The 18,126-nt window shown below is 30.9% G+C and overlaps 2 protein-coding genes across 2 annotated transcripts; one reads left to right on the forward strand and one right to left on the reverse strand.

Annotated features, from left to right (window-relative positions):
• Positions 1-5,088: 5,088 nt before the first annotated feature.
• LOC107024602 (NAC transcription factor 56-like) lies at positions 5,089-8,348 on the forward strand. The gene is made up of 3 exons (XM_015225589.2): positions 5,089-5,487; positions 6,623-6,927; positions 7,478-8,348. Exons 1-3 carry the CDS (start codon positions 5,301-5,303, stop codon positions 7,973-7,975), a joined length of 990 nt encoding a protein of 329 aa, XP_015081075.1. The 5' UTR covers positions 5,089-5,300; the 3' UTR covers positions 7,976-8,348.
• A 3,281-nt stretch (positions 8,349-11,629) lies between these two features.
• Positions 11,630-15,819, reverse strand: LOC107026079. Its single transcript, XM_015226925.1, has 7 exons — positions 15,244-15,819; positions 13,766-13,906; positions 13,553-13,666; positions 13,285-13,458; positions 12,673-12,788; positions 12,058-12,142; positions 11,630-11,973 (listed from the first exon to the last, which is right to left on the reverse strand). Exons 1-7 carry the CDS (start codon positions 15,736-15,738, stop codon positions 11,968-11,970), a joined length of 1,131 nt encoding a protein of 376 aa, XP_015082411.1. The 5' UTR covers positions 15,739-15,819; the 3' UTR covers positions 11,630-11,967.
• Positions 15,820-18,126: the final 2,307 nt, after the last annotated feature.

The following is an 18,126-nucleotide window of genomic DNA, read 5'->3' on the forward strand; positions in this document are numbered from 1 at the left end:
AGAGGTCGAGTAGCACAAGAAAGCTTAGAGGAGCCGATGTGATTAATAGAGAGTTTTTGGCCATTACCTACAGCAAGCTGATCCTCACCATTATAGTCTGTGTGAATAGATAGTTGAGACAAGTCTGACGTAACATGATTGGTAGCACCTGAGTCCGCAAACCATGAATTATCAATAATAGCCGAAGGAGACATCATAGAATTAGTCGAGGGAGTAACCATATTGGCTTGTGGACGGTTAGAGGATCGGGTTGGTGGGTAGGTATCCATGTTGTTGCGGTTGTAGCAATTACGAGCATGGTGGTTGGGTTTCTCACATATTTGACAGATTATGCGAGGTGATGATCTATTAGAGGAACGAGGGGGGTTGGTATTGGTCGGGCGAGTGGAGGATTTTTGAGAGGTGGTGACACTTTGTTGATTAGGATATCCAGTGATGGGGGAGCGGTTGGAGTATTGACGAGATATGGCATTGGCTTGAAGTTGGAAGGATTTGGTTTCCTCAGCCAGTTTCTCCTCTTCTTGGAGAAGTAAACCAAGAAGTGAGTCAGTGGTGAGGTTATCAAGGTGAGGGTTAATGGCAGAGCGAAAAGGTCCATAGGAAGAGTCTAGTCCGAACAAAATAGCACTCATAAGTTCTTCGTCTGTTATGGGACGGGCAGCAAGGGCTAGACTATGGGATATAGTTCGTTTCTTGTCAACATAGTCCATAATGGTTGAAGAACCCTTAGTGGTGGTTTGGAGTTGGTGGCGAAGTTGCATGACGCGAGCTCGGGATTGAGATTGATAAAGGTTGGAAAGATATGACCAAGCTTCATGAGTGGTACGAATGTGCATTATGTAAGGTATGATAGAATGGCTCATGGTAGTTTTGAGCCAAAGAAGAAGGATTTTGTCCCGCTTCTTCCAAGCCGTGAAGGCTGGATTTGTTGTGGATGCAGAGGTGCCCTGAGTAGTGGTTAAGATAGTGGCGGATGGAGCATTAGTTCCATCAAGATGACCCTCCAAATCAAAGGCTTCAAAGGCAGAATATACGGTAGATTGCCAAAGGTAATAATTTTCGCGATCAAGTTTTATCGGAAGGCCGGGAAGGGCAATTGTTTGGGAGTTGGAGTCAGTTATGGAGAGATGTGTGGAAGAGGATGAATGTGGCTGAACGGCAGCGGCGATGGACTGGTTGGAGTTGTCCATGGTGGCGGAAAGAAAAAAAAAATTGGCTCTTTGATACCAAACTAAAACGTAAGAAGAGGACAGAAACTTGGTCACTGCTACAGGTGACCAAGGCTGCCATAATATATATATATATATGTTGATGATGTACATGATAGAGTTTGAATACAAATAGAAAAGAGCTATCCTAATCAATAAAGGATGTTGAGTTTACATAGAAGACTTATTGTCATCTAACAATGAGAAATAGGAACATAGTCTTGACTTTATAAATTTTGCTCTTTTAACAAAGTTTTATTGGATAGATTCGATAAATATTTCTTTGTTTTTATTTTCGGATTTAAGCACTAATATGAAATGACATTATTTGAAATTGTATTTGTCCTTAGTATATATGAAACTTTTCAATACTTAATAAAATACAGAAGTAAAATTATTAAATATCTAATATGAATATCAATCATCAAATAAAAATACCTGAAAGTGTTAGAATCAAGTCATATGCAAATATTGCTATTTCAAAAAATACTTGGTTTGATAAGAAATATGAAACTAGAAGACAAAACAAAAAAAAAACAAAAAAAAATCCTCATTTTAGACTAAAATATGCTCCAAGTTTCACTTTCAGATAAAATGGAGAGAGGTATTAAAAGTGAAATGAATCCCTTGGTCCATGCTATTTAAAAAATATTTTTGATCGAATTTAATGCAGTGAATGAAGTTATTTTTTCTTTGATTAAAATTTTTAGATTTAAATGCTAGACATAACAAAATCGTTGATAGGGACTAGAGAGTGCTTTCCCCACATGTGATAAATAGTTAAATTCTAATATAAATATCAAACTTCAAATAATAAAATTTATAAAAAAATCTTTAATTTGCTTTGATAATGAATTTGAAATGAAATAAATAAAAAAATGAGGCCATCATAAAAATATCTTTTTGCATGAATTCCGTTGACACATAATGATGCCTTCCATTCTTTGTTATTACTAATGGGAACAAAATTGATATCTAAATCAATTGACTCGATTAATTTATTTTAAACTCATAAAATTTATTAAATTAGAGGGAATGTACTCTTTAATCAGAACTTTTTTAATTTCAATTCTCATCCAACATTTATTTTTAATATATATATATATATTTTAAACTCTCATACAATATATGTGTACAATTTTATCATTACTTTTGCAATAAAATTGATCTGAATTGAAAAATAAAAAAGGATAATAAAAAAGTTATTAGCACGTGAGATCGATATTTTTGTTTAGTATACACTTAATGATATTTATATCACTAAACAATAAATTATTAAACAATTATAAAATAAATTTTAAAATGCATATTAAGAAGATTAATTTGGACCCACCAAAGGGAAAATACACGGATTACCAAACAAATCGTATCAAATTTGAGGTTAAAAGAACTTCTTATCTTCGTCTTAATCAAACTTTTGTTGTTTGCCCAAATGTTGTCTCATGTCCATTGGATATTTATCAACCAGTCAAGCCAGATATTTGCATTTTAGCACAAAAAAGTTTGACACTTGTAACTTTACTTTGTGATGATCGTGTTTTAATCAGTTTGTGTGTATATCGATTATTCTAACACACATATATATATTATTAATTATTATTTATACTAGTATCAAATAAATGTATTTATCAACATTTGAGTGTATTATATTGAATCTTGAACTTTAATCTTTAAGGTTCTGAAATACGAAGAGAATATATGAGTAAATTTATAATTTAATCTGATAAAATTAACTTATAAACACTTATTAACTTATGATTTTGACAAACATAAAAAAAATAAAATTATAAGCTTAAAATCCTTATTAGTTAGTCATTTTCAACTTATAATTTTATGGCTTATAAATACTTATAGTTTGACCAAATCGATATTTTACAAGTTTAAATCATTTATGATATCTACAATACTCATCCTTAAACAAAAATTTATTTATTTATTTCTCTACTTATATTATCAGTTTATCATATTTTTTTGATGCGTTTTATAATTTATACTTTTTGAAAAATATTTATAAAAAATACTTTTTACCCAATATATGAACTTTTTTTTATTACTCTTAACTATATCATCACTTAAATATACTTTTCGACATTTGATGTTTTATCAACTATTTTTAATCAGCTAATCCAAACGAATCGTAATATTTTTTTTTTAAAGTTTTTTTGAGGTGGTTAAAAGGTGTTGACACATTTTAGATGAGGAACTTATCTTCGTATAGATTAATCAAACTTTATAATATTTTTTTTTGTTCCCTTCCTATAGTTGTCTTAGGTATATTTAGATTAGAGGTGGACCCCATTTGCCTTCTTTTCAACCTCATCACGTGTCGGGCTAACCTTATATTATATAACCATGCGTGTCGATTAATTAAAGGCCTAATTTTCAGTTCACATTCTCTTAATTACGTCATTTATAGCTACTAATCACCTCATAAACATTTACTAACGGATGTGATCCGATAAATAAAGTTATTCCTTTCATAATCAGATATCTCGAGTTTGAACTTTGAGGCTATAAAAAAATCTTTTAGGTGAGTGCTTTTTTTCCAAGTGAAGTTCTATATATATAGTGCTAATCTGAAATAATTGAGTTTCAATATCGAGTGGGAAATCGAAAAAAAAAGGTCCACTAACTTTATTACATGGACTATATTTTTCTATAAAATGACAAATGTACCCCTCTGTCTTTACATGGTATACAGCCATAGGTTGAGAATATTTCTCATCACAAGTAGTAGCTATACACATTATTTATTTAAAATGTTTTTAAGTGTAAATTTTATATGGTTTAAAGGTGTGTATACTCGTCCATTTTAGACTTTACTTTACTAGTATGATCTTGGGTGTATTGCAGTTGTTTTTAATATTATAAAAGTTACTTGCATGGTAAGATTATTAAAAAGTTAATTATGATGTTATTATTTATATTTATTAGAAAATAGGGTAAATAAACGGTTACAATCGATTAAACTATTGATAACTGTCGGCGGAAACAGGGGGCGTCTGAAAACAAACGGTGGTAGCTTTTTGGAATTAGATTTCATTTAAATTCAATAATTTGGCATAATAAATAAATTTGCATACAAAAAGCCATTAAAATCTTATTATTTTCTACTTTGTAGTAAACATGTAATTATTATATTTTTACTTGGTAAAAAATAGATTAAATAAATGGTTACGACCAATGAAAGCTACAGATAATCGTGGGAGGAGTCAGGGGCATATAAAAGTGAACTGTTATAGCTTTTTAGGATTTGGTTCATTTAAATTCAATAGTTTGAATTTAACACAATGCATAAATTTGTGCACAAAAATCACGATAAATAATATGTATCATCTCATAATACTTCTACTTGGTAAAAAAATAGGTAATTATTATATTTCTACTTGGTAGAAAATAAGGTAAATAAACGGTTACAATCGATTAAAACTATTAATCATGGGCGGTGCAGAGACGTACAGAAGCGGTTACAGTTTTCCAGTATCAGATCGTTTAAATTCAATTTTAGTTAAAATAAAAACGCAACTCCACCGCTTATAATAACGACGTAATATTTATTTATTTTCTATGCACATCATCATCAATAACAACAATAACATTTCTATTATTATAACAAGTGAAGTTCAAAAAAGATAAAAATTTCCACAAATCTTCCTTTTAATTTTATAAAAAAATTTATTTTTAATAGACACTCAGCTATTATCTCAACAAGTATGATATATAAGTGATAGAATCTTTTCATAAACGGAGTAAGTAATACTCTAATTAACTAAATTTTACTAGTAGTTTATATATTTTTACAGTATAAAATAAAATAAAAGATATACCCCATATTATACCATATAAAAAGAAGTTGGGGGGTGAGAAGAGCCAAATATTATTAACCAAACCAATTTCCAGCTGATTTTCTGTATTTTTGTACTACTAACTCACAGCACACACACCATTTCTCTCTCTCTTCTAAGCTGAATTTTCGTACCATACAATTTACTCTTTCTTCTTTTTTATTATTATTATTTTATTATCTAGTTTTATAATCAGGTCGCTCTGATTAAATATATTTGAAAATTTTTATCAAATAATATTGTGTTAATGGAGAGTACCGATTCATCAACCGGCTCTCATCATCAACCACAATTGCCACCTGGATTTCGATTTCATCCAACTGATGAAGAGCTTGTTGTTCATTATCTTAAGAAAAGAGTTGCCTCTGTTCCTCTTCCTGTTTCTATTATTGCTGAAGTTGATCTTTACAAATTTGATCCTTGGGAACTACCTGGTATGTAATTAATTTTTATCGCGCTTTATATTCTGCTGGTATTGATCGATCACTATAAAAGAAATTATAAATTACATGAGAATTTTTTTTTAGAACTAGTATGACAATTCAGAGGAACTTTGATCTTTTGTGGAGTTTTAAGTGTTTGAGAGGCTTTTCGTATAATAAGTGTGAATTTGATTCTTTTGATATTTTATTTTTTTATTTTATTGTTGTTCCACTTTTTTATTTCTTCTTCCATCTTCTTTATTATTTTGCGAATTTTTAAGTGTGAGAGAATTTTTCATATAACAAGTATAATTCTCTAGTTGTTCTACCTTTTTTATTTCTCCTCCTTTTCTTCCTCTCCTCATAATAAAATGATAATTTGGATTTTTTTTGATGATTCTTTGTAAGTGTTTGAAAATTTTTTACTCGATAAGTTTGTGTTTGATTCTCTTTTTTTAAAAAAAAAAAAATTAAAAATTCTCCTCTTGTTCTTCTTCTTCTTGAGGAAATAAAATGGTGATTTTGATTTTTTGTCAATTATTAAGTGTTTGAGATTTTTTCAAAGATAATAAGTGTGAGTTTAATTCTCCTCATTCATCTCTTTATTTTTATTTTCCTTGTTTTTTTTTCTTCTTTCTTTCGTGTAATAAAAGAATATTGAAAAATTGAAATGGCAATTTTGAAATTTTGACGACTTTTGAGTGCTTGAGAATTGAGGTGTTCTAATTTTGATTGAGTTTGATTCTCTTGTTGTTGTTATTTTTTATTTATTTCCCCTTTTTTTCTTCTCTTCTTTTCCTTTCTTAAAAATAACAAATTTGAAATTTTTGATAATTTTATTCACACAATTTAAATGTGAATTCAATTTTCGTTATACCTTTTTTTTAATCGTTTGATCGCTTTTTTCTATCTTACATAATAAGCGTGAATTCTATTCTCGTCAATTTTCTTTTTATTTTCCTTTCCTTCTTCTCTCACGTCATAAATGACAACTCAAAAATTTGATAGCCTTTTGAGTGTTTGAGAATTTTCTAGCATGCAATAAGTGTGAATTCGATTCTCGTTATTCTCTCCTTTTATATTTCTCTTTTACATAAGGGCAATTTTGAAATTTTAATAAGACGTATTTTTCAATTTTCATTTTCAGCTAAGGCGACATTTGGAGAACAAGAATGGTATTTCTTCAGTCCAAGAGATAGAAAGTATCCTAACGGGGCGCGGCCAAATAGGGCGGCAACTTCCGGTTATTGGAAGGCTACCGGAACCGACAAGCCGGTGCTCACCGCCGGCGGGACCCAAAAAGTAGGTGTCAAAAAAGCATTGGTGTTTTATGGTGGCAAACCACCCAAAGGTGTAAAGACAAATTGGATTATGCATGAATATAGGCTTGCTGATAATAAAACAAATAATAAGCCCCCTGGTTGTGACCTTGCCAATAAAAAATCACTAAGGGTATGTACTTCTTTATTTTATTTTAATGTCATTTTCATACTTTATTTTATTAATTTATTTTGAATTTAATATTTTCACAGCACACCATTTGTTGGAATAGTAAGTATTCCTTTTTTGTGATAATCACATTAGCAAATACTTCTATATTGCTAATGTTTGTTTCAATATTTTATATATGACATAATGCATTTTGTGATTTATTCATATATTTTTTAAAAAAATAAAGAAATAAATAGATACAATCACATCATTGATTATATATTATATTTTCCTCTTATACATATGTATTCAGTGGCATAACTATATAAAATGATAAATAGTAGTCAATTTGATATTTTTATCAAAAAAAATTGATCAACTTGGATTTACATATATTTTAAATCTTGAATACTCGTAATAAAATATCTGACTTTAGATATTACCTACCTAATATAGCCGCCATACACATGGAAGAATCTAGTTGACAAAAAGAAAAAGATGTAATAAAATTGACTATTGAAAATATTACATTTGATTGACTAATGAATTTTATTTTTTTTTAAATATGCAGCTAGATGATTGGGTTTTATGTAGGATTTACAAGAAGAATAATACTCAAAGGCCAATTGATCATGAAAGAGATGATTTGAATATTGATATGATGATGGGATCATCATCAATTAATCCATCATGTATACCAAATTCAATGTCAATGCCAAATATATTTGGTCAACCAAAAATACCACAACTAAAACCTTCACATTTTGGTACTACATTAATTCATGATCAAAATGACCAAAATTTATATGAGGGTGGATCACAATATTCTTCAAAAAGGCCACTAGCAAATTTGTATTGGAATGATCAAGATGGAGGAGCTAGTAACGATAATTCTCAATCAACAAAAAGGTTCTTGACGGAGAATATTGAAGACGGATTAAATATAAATGCTCGAGCAGATGAACAGAATGGATCTATCGTAAGTCTTCTGAGTCAACAACAAGTTCTTGGGTCTCTAAGTGACGGAGTTTTTCGACAACCTTATTCAGGCATCAATTGGTACTCTTAAAAATATCGAATTAAAAATAAAAATATTATTATACCATACAAATTAAAGGTGTTTGATTATTACAGGATCCTAACTAATTAAGATTGATTAACGAGGGTGTTAAATTAGATTAGTGGGATTGCTGGATTTGGGTATTGAGATTTTGTTGGTTTTAAATTAGATGATTTATAGTTTAGTGAAAAAATAATAATAATTAGGTGAGGGACATGTATATTTTTGTTTTATTAACTGTTTATTTTTACATTATAGTTTTATTATATATATAAAAATACATACATCTCCAAGGCTTGTCTGTGAATAGAGATGCATAGAAACAAATCTTGTAATTAATCATATATATTTTATATCTTATTGGGGAAAAACATATTCTGCACATTGTATTTTATTTTTACTTTTGTTGGCTTCACATGAATTTAGTTCGAAAAATACCATCAATAACGATTTATCATTTATGTTATTGATTATAACTTGTTTAGAATTAAAATCTAGTTATTGTTATGATCAAAAAGAAGAACTAGCTAAATTACAAAATTACACACTATTTTTTAAAAAAATTAAAAATTCACAAAACCCTAAAGATTAATTTAATGGGAGATTATATTTACTAATAATTTGATAAGTAGCTAGTAAGGTAGGTTACTTATTTTGATAAATAATTGATTTTTAATTTCCAAAAAGAATAGAATATCAATTAATTAAGTAGTGAAATTTGCTACCTTAGAAGAAAAGAAATCTTGTTAAGGGAAAAGATAAGAATCATTTGTTGTTGTGGAAAGCTTAGTAATTAATAGTGACATATTCTAGAGGGATCATACATTGTATACATGACATGATTGATGCAATTATTTTATTTGGAGAGAATCAAACAAATAGTAAGATAATCTCAATGAGATTATTGGATCCAATATAAGTATTATATATTTAAAGAGAAAGGAGGAAAAAACACAATCCCTTTTCCATTAATTTATATAGTATGATAATATTTTTAATTATAATATGTTCGAATCAATTTATACACGCTTCAACTTTAATTTAAATACATATTACTTCTCATAAATAAAGATACTAAATAATTTTGTCAATTAGACTAGGTATGAATAGAAGCAGATGCAGTTTTTGTTATAAGTTCATTTGAACCTATTATTTTCGAAATATAGATTTATATATTAAAATCTCAACAAATATTATTTCAGAGTCTTTAATTTTAACAACGGAATGAATTATGTACAACTTAATATAGGATTACGACAGCCTGCGTACTCGCTAACCTTTTCAAATCATGTTTTGTAAAATTACACTAAATATGATATACGTTGTTATTGTGATGAATTCGTTTTATAAGGAACTTAATAGTTCAATTCATTGAGTTTAAATCCTGAATTCAACTCAGACTACAAAAGGAAATCACCTAAGTTTTTTTTGACTCTGTCAAAATTTAAGCCTTTCATCTTTTGACATATTAATAAGGAGCTTTTGGTTTTAGTATTTAGAAGAAAATAATAGAATTATTTGAATAGAAAATTCCATGATATATTGTCTAGATATACTTGGGATGTCATACTTTTTTCTTGATTATATCTCTATAGTCTCATTTTCTTGGATTAGAGATGGGCAAAAGTATATTCCAAGAGCTATAGGTCCTCACAATATTGACAACAAGATGCTACCTCACAATTACCTTTCTTTCTTTGTTGACTTGGGACCATTTCACTATCATCAAAGGGGAATCATTATCTCCAAAAAAAAACATATAATCTTTTCTTTTTTTAATTATTATGTTAATTGCATTTCCTTTTCAAGGAAACATAACAAAACTACTTTAATATGATTTCATTTCTCTACTTCTTATTTTAGCAACATAATATTTAAAAAGAATCCAAATGCATGTATCAATATCATGGCTTCACATCATATATATACAACAAGTATACATGTAAGTGTGAACACGCATGTATTTTTTTAAAATCTTTTTACTTGACGTAAGTTCAACGAAATACCTGATTTTTGGTATATGTATTATTTTTTGCATTCCTGAAATACGTTGTATCATACGTACGTATATGTATTGCAAAGTGTACAAAAGAAGAAAATAATATCTTTTACTTGTTAGATTAAAATAGTTCATGTACCTCAATTTCAAAATTATACATTTAGAGGTTAAGAAATTCTTTTTTGAGTAAAATGAAAAGGGGTCTAAAAGATATTATTTAAATTATTTATTTGCTGAAAAGGGATGGTCAGTTTGAATTTATGACTTCAATAAATATGTTGAAATTTCTGTTAAGCCCACTTGAAATGATAATACATTGTCATAAACTGATTTTAATGATATTGTGGTGAATGCACTATCTTGTTGATAGATAGATAGATATATATGGTATATTACTTCCAAAAAAAGGTCTATTATTATTTATAATTATTAAGCCCATGGCCAAAGATTAAGCAAATAATAATTGCTAGATAAATTGATTGATTAGACTCCTAATGTTAGTAGGTTAGAGAAAATTGACTACATCATGGCCTTTTTTCTACATGCACCAATGGTTAAATATTTATCTTCACAATCTTATTTATATCAAATCATATGAACTTACTATTTATCAGATGATTTAATAAGGCAAAAATATATATACAAGTTTGATTCCTTTGTTCAATTAGGTATTACAATCATTTACACTTTTGCTTTCTTTAAGTTTTACTCTTTAAGATAATTTACTTTTTCATGAGATATAAATTTTTATTTTTTTACTATGATATTATATAAATCATGTCTCACGCTTTTAAAAAACTTATAATTCAGTGGTTCGCCTCTATTATCGTTCCTTAGTTTTCTAGAGGTAAAATAAAAGGGGAGATGATAGCGTTAGGTGGTAGGAAGAGCTCAAAATAAGAGCCTAAAATTATGGGATCTTTATTTAGCTAAAATTGCTTTTTTTAGGTAAAATTTTAATGTGTTAGGTAATTTGATAAAAATGCTTATACTAATTGTAAGAGCCCATTTTCATCACCTCGCGTAAAAATATCTTTTTTTTTAAAAATCAAAATTCTCTCGAAATTTCAATTCAATAAATAAGCCAAAAGAACATAGAGAGGGGCAAGACATGACCTCTGTTACGTGATACTATGAGTGACAAATACATCCTTATAATACATACGTGGTATTCATCATCATCGTCATAAAAAAAAGTGAATTCTTTGAAAATAGAACTTTCAAATACTGAAAAGTTTGAGGAAGAAACATTGTTGTTGAGCTTAACCGTTCGAAGATACTCTTAACATAATATGATATTATCCGCTTTAAAACAAGTCCGCGCAGATTTTTTTCCAAAATAGAAGTATCCAACTTTTTTTCTACTACTTGTAAGTTGTTGCAATTTTCACAATATTCCAAGACATGGGGCTGTAGTATAATTTCGAGAACTAGAGGGGAAAGCTTTACTATTAAACAAAATATAAGGTAGCTTAATGCAATTTCAATTTTTTTTTTGTGAAGAAAATGTAGAAGAAGTGCTTTAAGTATTGCATCATTCTTTCTTTTGAGCCGAAGGTCTATCTCTACGTAGAGATCTTACCCTCTTCAGACCCCGTGAGATTACATCGAGTATGTTGTTGTTTGCAAGTGAAATGAAATGTACAAGAGAAGAACAGACAATGTATTTCAGGCTTGAACCACCAAGTTCACTTCATTCATATTTCATGATCCTTCAACATAGTTAATATTATGTTATAAGCTATATACTTCTATTATGGAAGTTTCAACAGAAACTTCAGCACGAACATTAGAGGTCGCGATTGCACTATTTTACAATTACTATAAAAGAATTTGTGTACATACGCGGAGGAAGGAGGGCTGCTTGCAGTATGCATAAATTATAAACGAGTATCCCAGAGGACGTTTTCTGAGAGTATGGTACAGCAAGTATCTGCAGCTACATCACCTCAAAGCTATACATTTCCTCAAATTTTGGTTGTCTCATTGCTCTTCAATTCATTTACTCCTAAAACACATCGAATTTAGGTACTATGTCAATACAACTTTACCATACATCCAGATTGTGCGAGTATGAAGCTATTTTACATACCTGTGGTGGGCTTATTGAGGGAGGTTGCGCCTCTGCTTCTACGATCACCTCAGAGACTCTAGATTCTGATTTCTCATTTGAATAACTAATAGATTAAAAAAAAAACAAATGAAGTCAGAACATGATTCACACCTCGTGTAGTTCCATCTACATTTATTTGTCATCAAAGTTTGAAATAGCGTAGGGCACTACAGATAGGTCCTACCGATTGGACAAACAAAACAAATACAAGCAGTAATAACATGTAGATGAACCATTCATTAGGAAATCTAATTCTCACAGCTGACAGCAAGTCAACGTAATTATTCCTGTGCGAAAAGACTAAAGCGGAGTGATTGATCTACCTGCCTCTAAATAGTCCATGGATAACATCTTCTTGAAGAATAGGAAACCTTGGGGAGTTGACATATATACTAAGGAGAGTAAAGATGGACCACCATCAATTTCCATAACCAAGATAACATCCAATACAAAACCTTTGGCAAAATTAACTACCTCCAAAGAATACATTATTGAATTATTCATGCCAACATGCTTATAGTATTTCCGAAACTGAGTCTTTGAATACCATGCATCAAAAAAGTAAAAAATTGTGATTGAATTTGGGATGCTTACGTTGAGAGTATTGTCACCCAAATGAGTTCTACACAGTCAACCCAAAGAAGCCTTTGTTCAACAGGAATTACACCATATGTAATTAGATGAGCAAATGGCCACAGCTTCCAACCAGCCTGAAAATGAGCCACATAAAGAGAATCTGAGTTAAAAGGGCATCCTGATGCATTTGTTGCATAATAGAAGCATGAATGCAAGCAACAACGAATATGAAGGATGTAAACTGCAGGATACTATCATTCAATCACTTTCCGATCTGCACACCAAATGTCAATTTATCAACACCGCATAGGTTTAATTTGGACAAGTGAAGTATTTTGAAGATTCAAATGAACACCCTGAAGTAGAAATCTTCTTTGAAAATGCAAACTAATGTTCAACTATGAAAGAAATATGGACCAGATCAAAGAATAAATGCCACAAAACTGAAGAGAAAATGAACATGAGCAGCACATTAGCAACTATCGCCAAGGTAAATAACATGATAAATTCATAGATATGAAAACCAAGAAACAGTAATGTTAAGAACCTCTGCTTGATGCGAAATAAGTTCAATTATATGAAGGTAATACTGTAACTGAAGCAACAAGTAAGAGCAGAAGGTCTTCTTACCGTCAACATTGGCAAGAACGTAGCCTTCAATTCACTGAAAATAGCAAGAGGGGATTCAAGACGTAAAATTCCCAAAACTGTGAAGTAGATGCTGTTCCAAATTGCTGACCAAACAGTTTGATCAAAGGCAACCTTGACAGGAACCACCCACCAATCTTCGAATGGAAACAGTGCCTAATACGAATCAGTGTGTGTTGCTTAGTCCAGAACAATTAAAACCTATAATTCCACAGTCATGGAAGTATGAAACGTTCGAAAATAGAAGTACCTCACAGAACTGATAATAATAATGAGAGAGGGATCCATGTAGCGTGAATCCAACTAAGCCTGATCTCAACATACGTGCACGATCGATTTCAAAAAGAGGCTTCCCTTCATAGCACTGCAACAAATATAGAGAAAACTAATCAATACCTGTGGCAAAAAACAATTTCAAGCGATTGATGGCATTTGCAGAACATTCTATTCAATCCCCAGTAACCTGTGCAATCCAATCCCCAACAGAGTAAACCACTCCACTGATAACCATTTTAGCCAAAACTGGATTTCTTTTAAGCGCTTCCTCGTATGCAACCCAGTTGTGCTGAGGTGCATATCTCAATATCTCAAATAAGGTCCATCCCTGAAAAAGAAGGATAATGAGCTATATTACCCTGGAAAATTTGTACTTGAGCTTACATTACTACAAATTGCTCCACAAATAACGAGAACTAATTCCACAATAAACAAATATGTTTCAATGTGGTGAAATCCAAGTATAGGAATATATAACTATAAGAAAAAAAAAATGATACAAGGAATAATAACAAACTTGTCAGTATAAGTATGATTATTTTTTTATGACAAAGGAAACCCGCAGCCATTGTCCTTTGGGTGCGAACAGGGCAAAATCCTGCTCGTATGTAATAGCTCACAAACCACATAGGAGAGGTAACCCGTATTAGGCAAGCCCGGCATGATGAACTCGAGCTAGAAGGCAAACCCCTAGCTTTCGCTGGCAAGGGGTTTCAAACTTGAGACCTCCAACATGGAAGTCCCAAGCCCCAACCCCAAACCACTGGGCCACCCCGAAGGGTGTCCGTATAAGTATTATAAGCATATGCAAACGGCAAGGAGTTTCGAACTTGAGACCTCCATCATGGAAGTCCCAAGCCCAAACCATTGGGTCACCCCGAAGGGTGTTAGTATAAGTATTATAAGCATATGCAATTCCTCATTTCCTTGTCAATCTATCAAAGATCTAACTAGTTTAAGAAATAAAAGTGCTTGAAATCAAGAAAGAGCAATTAGGATTTAACATTTTTAATCGACAGTTCTATACACTGAATGAAATGAAATATGCAATCATCACCCATGAGCAACAAAGCCCAACACAAATTAGACTGCATAGAATTGTCACATTCTCCAATTAGACCAAAAGCAGATACAAAATAAACATCTTATCCCAACCCTGTACACATGTACATAACGACGACATGAAATTCATGACTAAGCTGCAAATGATTTGTACCACAGAAGACTGAAAGACATTAAGAAGGTACTTGGATACTCAAGTTATACATATTAAAGATATCTTTTTAGCTTAGGCTGGAAAGGTTTCTCCTTTATCCTTTTTCATTACCTCTTCACGATTGTGGCCTAGTGGTTAATTGAGTGGGTTGACAACCACGAGGTCTGAGATTCAAATCAAGACAAAAACACTAGTTGATTTCTTCTCATCTGTCTTGGTGGACAGTGTTCCTGGTAGGGGAGGTAGCTATCCACATGGAATTAGTTGAGGCGCAAACAAGATAGACCGGACATCACAGTTATCAAAACAAACTAAAAAAACTGAGTTTTTGAGATAATTAAAGATAAGAAACCTCTAAAACCATATGCAAATGTTTATGCTCATAACAATCAGCAAGAATCAAATTTTCAGATACCAAGTTATTTAAACAGTAGTGATATGTAACTTACATGCCAGTAATCATGATCAATAGTGAGCAATTTAGTAATAGCAAAAGATCCAGCAGCTAACACAATAGTTGCATTTATAGCTCTATCAATAAGTTTCTCCACATCCTCCTCTTTACTCTCTGATCCACCAACACCACTTGCCGAAGAAAACCCACCACCACCTTCAAACGACAACCTCCCTTCATTTCCAAACCCACCCACCACCTGATTTACAATACCCATATCTCCGCCCCCTAATTCCGGTTCTCTTTCCAACCCAATTACAACCCCATTTTGCTGGTCCATAACGTCAGAACTTTGGACCCGAATCACGTCGGCTTCGTTTGATACCGAAGCCACTACAGCCCAATCTCTCAACTGCTGATTCTGCTGTTTAAGACCTTTGAGTAAGAATTGAGACTTCATGGGTTTTGACAGAGAGAGAAAGGGCTTTAGATTGGATTTTTGTAGAGAGAGAAAGGGGTGTGGTGAGGTCAAGCCATTGATGGTCGCCATTGAAATGGAAAAATCTTAGATCAAAGCTCACTTCACCTTCTTTCTCTCTGTTCTAGCTAACAGTAGAACAAAGAAATTTTATATGGAAGAATATCACTTTGGTGATCAGGTACTTCGCGTTATAGGATAATTAAAATGATCCTCTAATATTTGATGACTGGAATACAAGCACAACGATGCAATTATCAGGGGTGCGCTCTATCACTAAGCTAATAGTCTATTGTGCGAGCCCTCCCACGGGAGGCCCGCTATGCTAAAAGCTAGAGAAACCACATCTCTCTCTTTTCTTTTTTTGCCTCATGTTGTCACACGGGAACATGTTGAATATTAATTTCAACGAATTATAAATAATTTTAAAAATGTAATGCTTTTAACAAAAGAAAATAATTTAAAAATATATTTTACTTATGTTACAAAATTGAAGTTATATTTAAATTTAGTTTTAATAAGGTAAAAAAATATTTTAAAATCTTTCAATAATTCGGAGATGAAAAAAGTAACTCAAATCTAAGTTTAGAAATGTTTTCACTAATTCTCATGTTCGACTTTAATAAGGTGGTTTTTGATTGGTAGACATGTGGGTTGCAGGTGATTATGGTGGAGCTTACATGTTTTTTTCCTGTGCGACTGCGCTAGCCTCAAGCAACGTAAGAACAATCATAGCCAATAATTGAGCAAAGTCTAAAAATATGATAATTCGATATTTTTAAATTATTATTTTGGTTACGAATAGAAGTATATGATATGGTTGGTCAAAAAAATTCTTTCGATTAATAATAAAATGTAAAAAGTTAAAAAATTATATTTTAAATAAAGTTTATCACAGAATATGGACCAATTTAACATAAAAAATACATAAATTTAATTTATATCATTAAAATTGGAAGTACCACGTTAGTGTATTTTCTTTAAATTAATTTAAGAATGGTGCATCGCATGGTCAACTTGGCACTTGGACTTCTCTATATGAAATAAATTTTTTCTCTATTTCCTAAAAGTAGGTAAAGAAATCTTAGCAAAGGCAAAGAATATATTTAATACTGAGTTTTTTATATATATTTATAAACATGATGATATTTATTCTCCCATGATTTATAGTGATGCATATTTGTAGGGAAAATAACTTTTTCAATATAATAGAAAAAAATTAATAGAAAAAGGAAAATAACGTTCTTGGAGTGTTGTAGATTGATTGGCGAAGTCATGATCCGCATAGTCGATTCATTTTGATATCTTCTCTCCTCTTTTTATTTTATATTTAATTACGTGTATATGAAATTTCCTTTTAACAAAAATATATTCATATTTTAAAATTTATATCTTTTATGATAATTTGATATCACTTATTTAGAAAGTAGACTTTTTCTTGACATTTATATTCCAGAATATAACATCAAATTTCATTAAATTGTGGGACAGAGATGGGTCAAAATAAGATTCGAAAAAAGTTAGGAGAGTATAGTTAGTTCACACATTTATACTGGTGGGCTCCTAAATATTTTTCTTTTAGACCATCAAATAATTGTTGATTTTTTTCCTAAATAATTAGGGTCATTTATTGTGGGCAAGGAGGCTACAATATTTTGTCTACAAATATACTAGGAGATAATAATAACAGTTGGCTGCCCTTTAAACCATACAAATAAAGTCTTCTAGTCTAGTATATATAAAATATAATATTATATCCTTAGTCATAAAATAAAATAAGTATATTCCAAGTTGTTTTCATTGGAAAATTCTTGAGGCAAAGGATTTTTAGAAATCTTCTTCATATAATATCCAACTATAATTCATCAGTTTTTATTATGAAATTAAATTCCATATTAGTGCATTGTTTGTTATTTAAGACTTGGATGGACTTGTTGATTGTTTTCACAAGTTATGTAATATAATATGGTTTAAGTTTCTAAGTTGAAATCTTTTCTAGCTAAATGAGTTTAGGTTTAAGTTGCTCGAGATTGAATTATGATTCATAGTAGTAAGTAAGTTTTTGATTTTTTTCCAGAAGTACTAATTATAATGTGTATAGTATATCCTAAAGTAATTAGTTTCTAGCGTTTGGTCCGTTAGAAGGAAATATCGATAACCTAGGCTAATACTATAATACCGAACTTGAATCTCCACCCTTTAACACGGACTTGAATCCTTGTCCCGTCTGTGACCCAAGATTTTATTTGATCACAACATTAACTTCGAGACATAAAATCCAACCTCACTCAAGACCTGACCTAAACCTTTCCTCGATCCCATCTCAAAACTTGTTCCTCGTCTTAACCCTGGTCATACTATAATTAAACCAAGCAATCGACCCTAACCACAACCCAAATTTCAAGACTAAATTAAGATCTAACCTCGACCTTGATCTCAAACAAAGATTCTAACTGATTT

The sequence above is a fragment of the Solanum pennellii genome, chromosome 7 (genome assembly GCF_001406875.1).
Source record: "Solanum pennellii chromosome 7, SPENNV200".
Taxonomy (NCBI): Eukaryota; Viridiplantae; Streptophyta; class Magnoliopsida; order Solanales; family Solanaceae; genus Solanum; species Solanum pennellii.

Excerpts from the sequence above, each read along its gene's own strand:
- LOC107024602 (XM_015225589.2), top strand. The coding sequence starts at position 5,301 with ATGGAGAGTACCGATTCATCAACCGGCTCTCATCATCAACCACAATTG. Across the intron at positions 5,488-6,622 it reads TGATCCTTGGGAACTACCTG|CTAAGGCGACATTTGGAGAA; the intron begins GTATGTAATTAA and ends TTTCATTTTCAG. Across the intron at positions 6,928-7,477 it reads CCAATAAAAAATCACTAAGG|CTAGATGATTGGGTTTTATG; the intron begins GTATGTACTTCT and ends TTAAATATGCAG.
- LOC107026079 (XM_015226925.1), bottom strand. The coding sequence starts at position 15,738 with ATGGCGACCATCAATGGCTTGACCTCACCACACCCCTTTCTCTCTCTA. Across the intron at positions 13,907-15,243 it reads TTGATCATGATTACTGGCAT|GGATGGACCTTATTTGAGAT; the intron begins GTAAGTTACATA and ends CTTCTTTTTCAG. Across the intron at positions 13,459-13,552 it reads ATTATTATCAGTTCTGTGAG|GCACTGTTTCCATTCGAAGA; the intron begins GTACTTCTATTT and ends GATTCGTATTAG.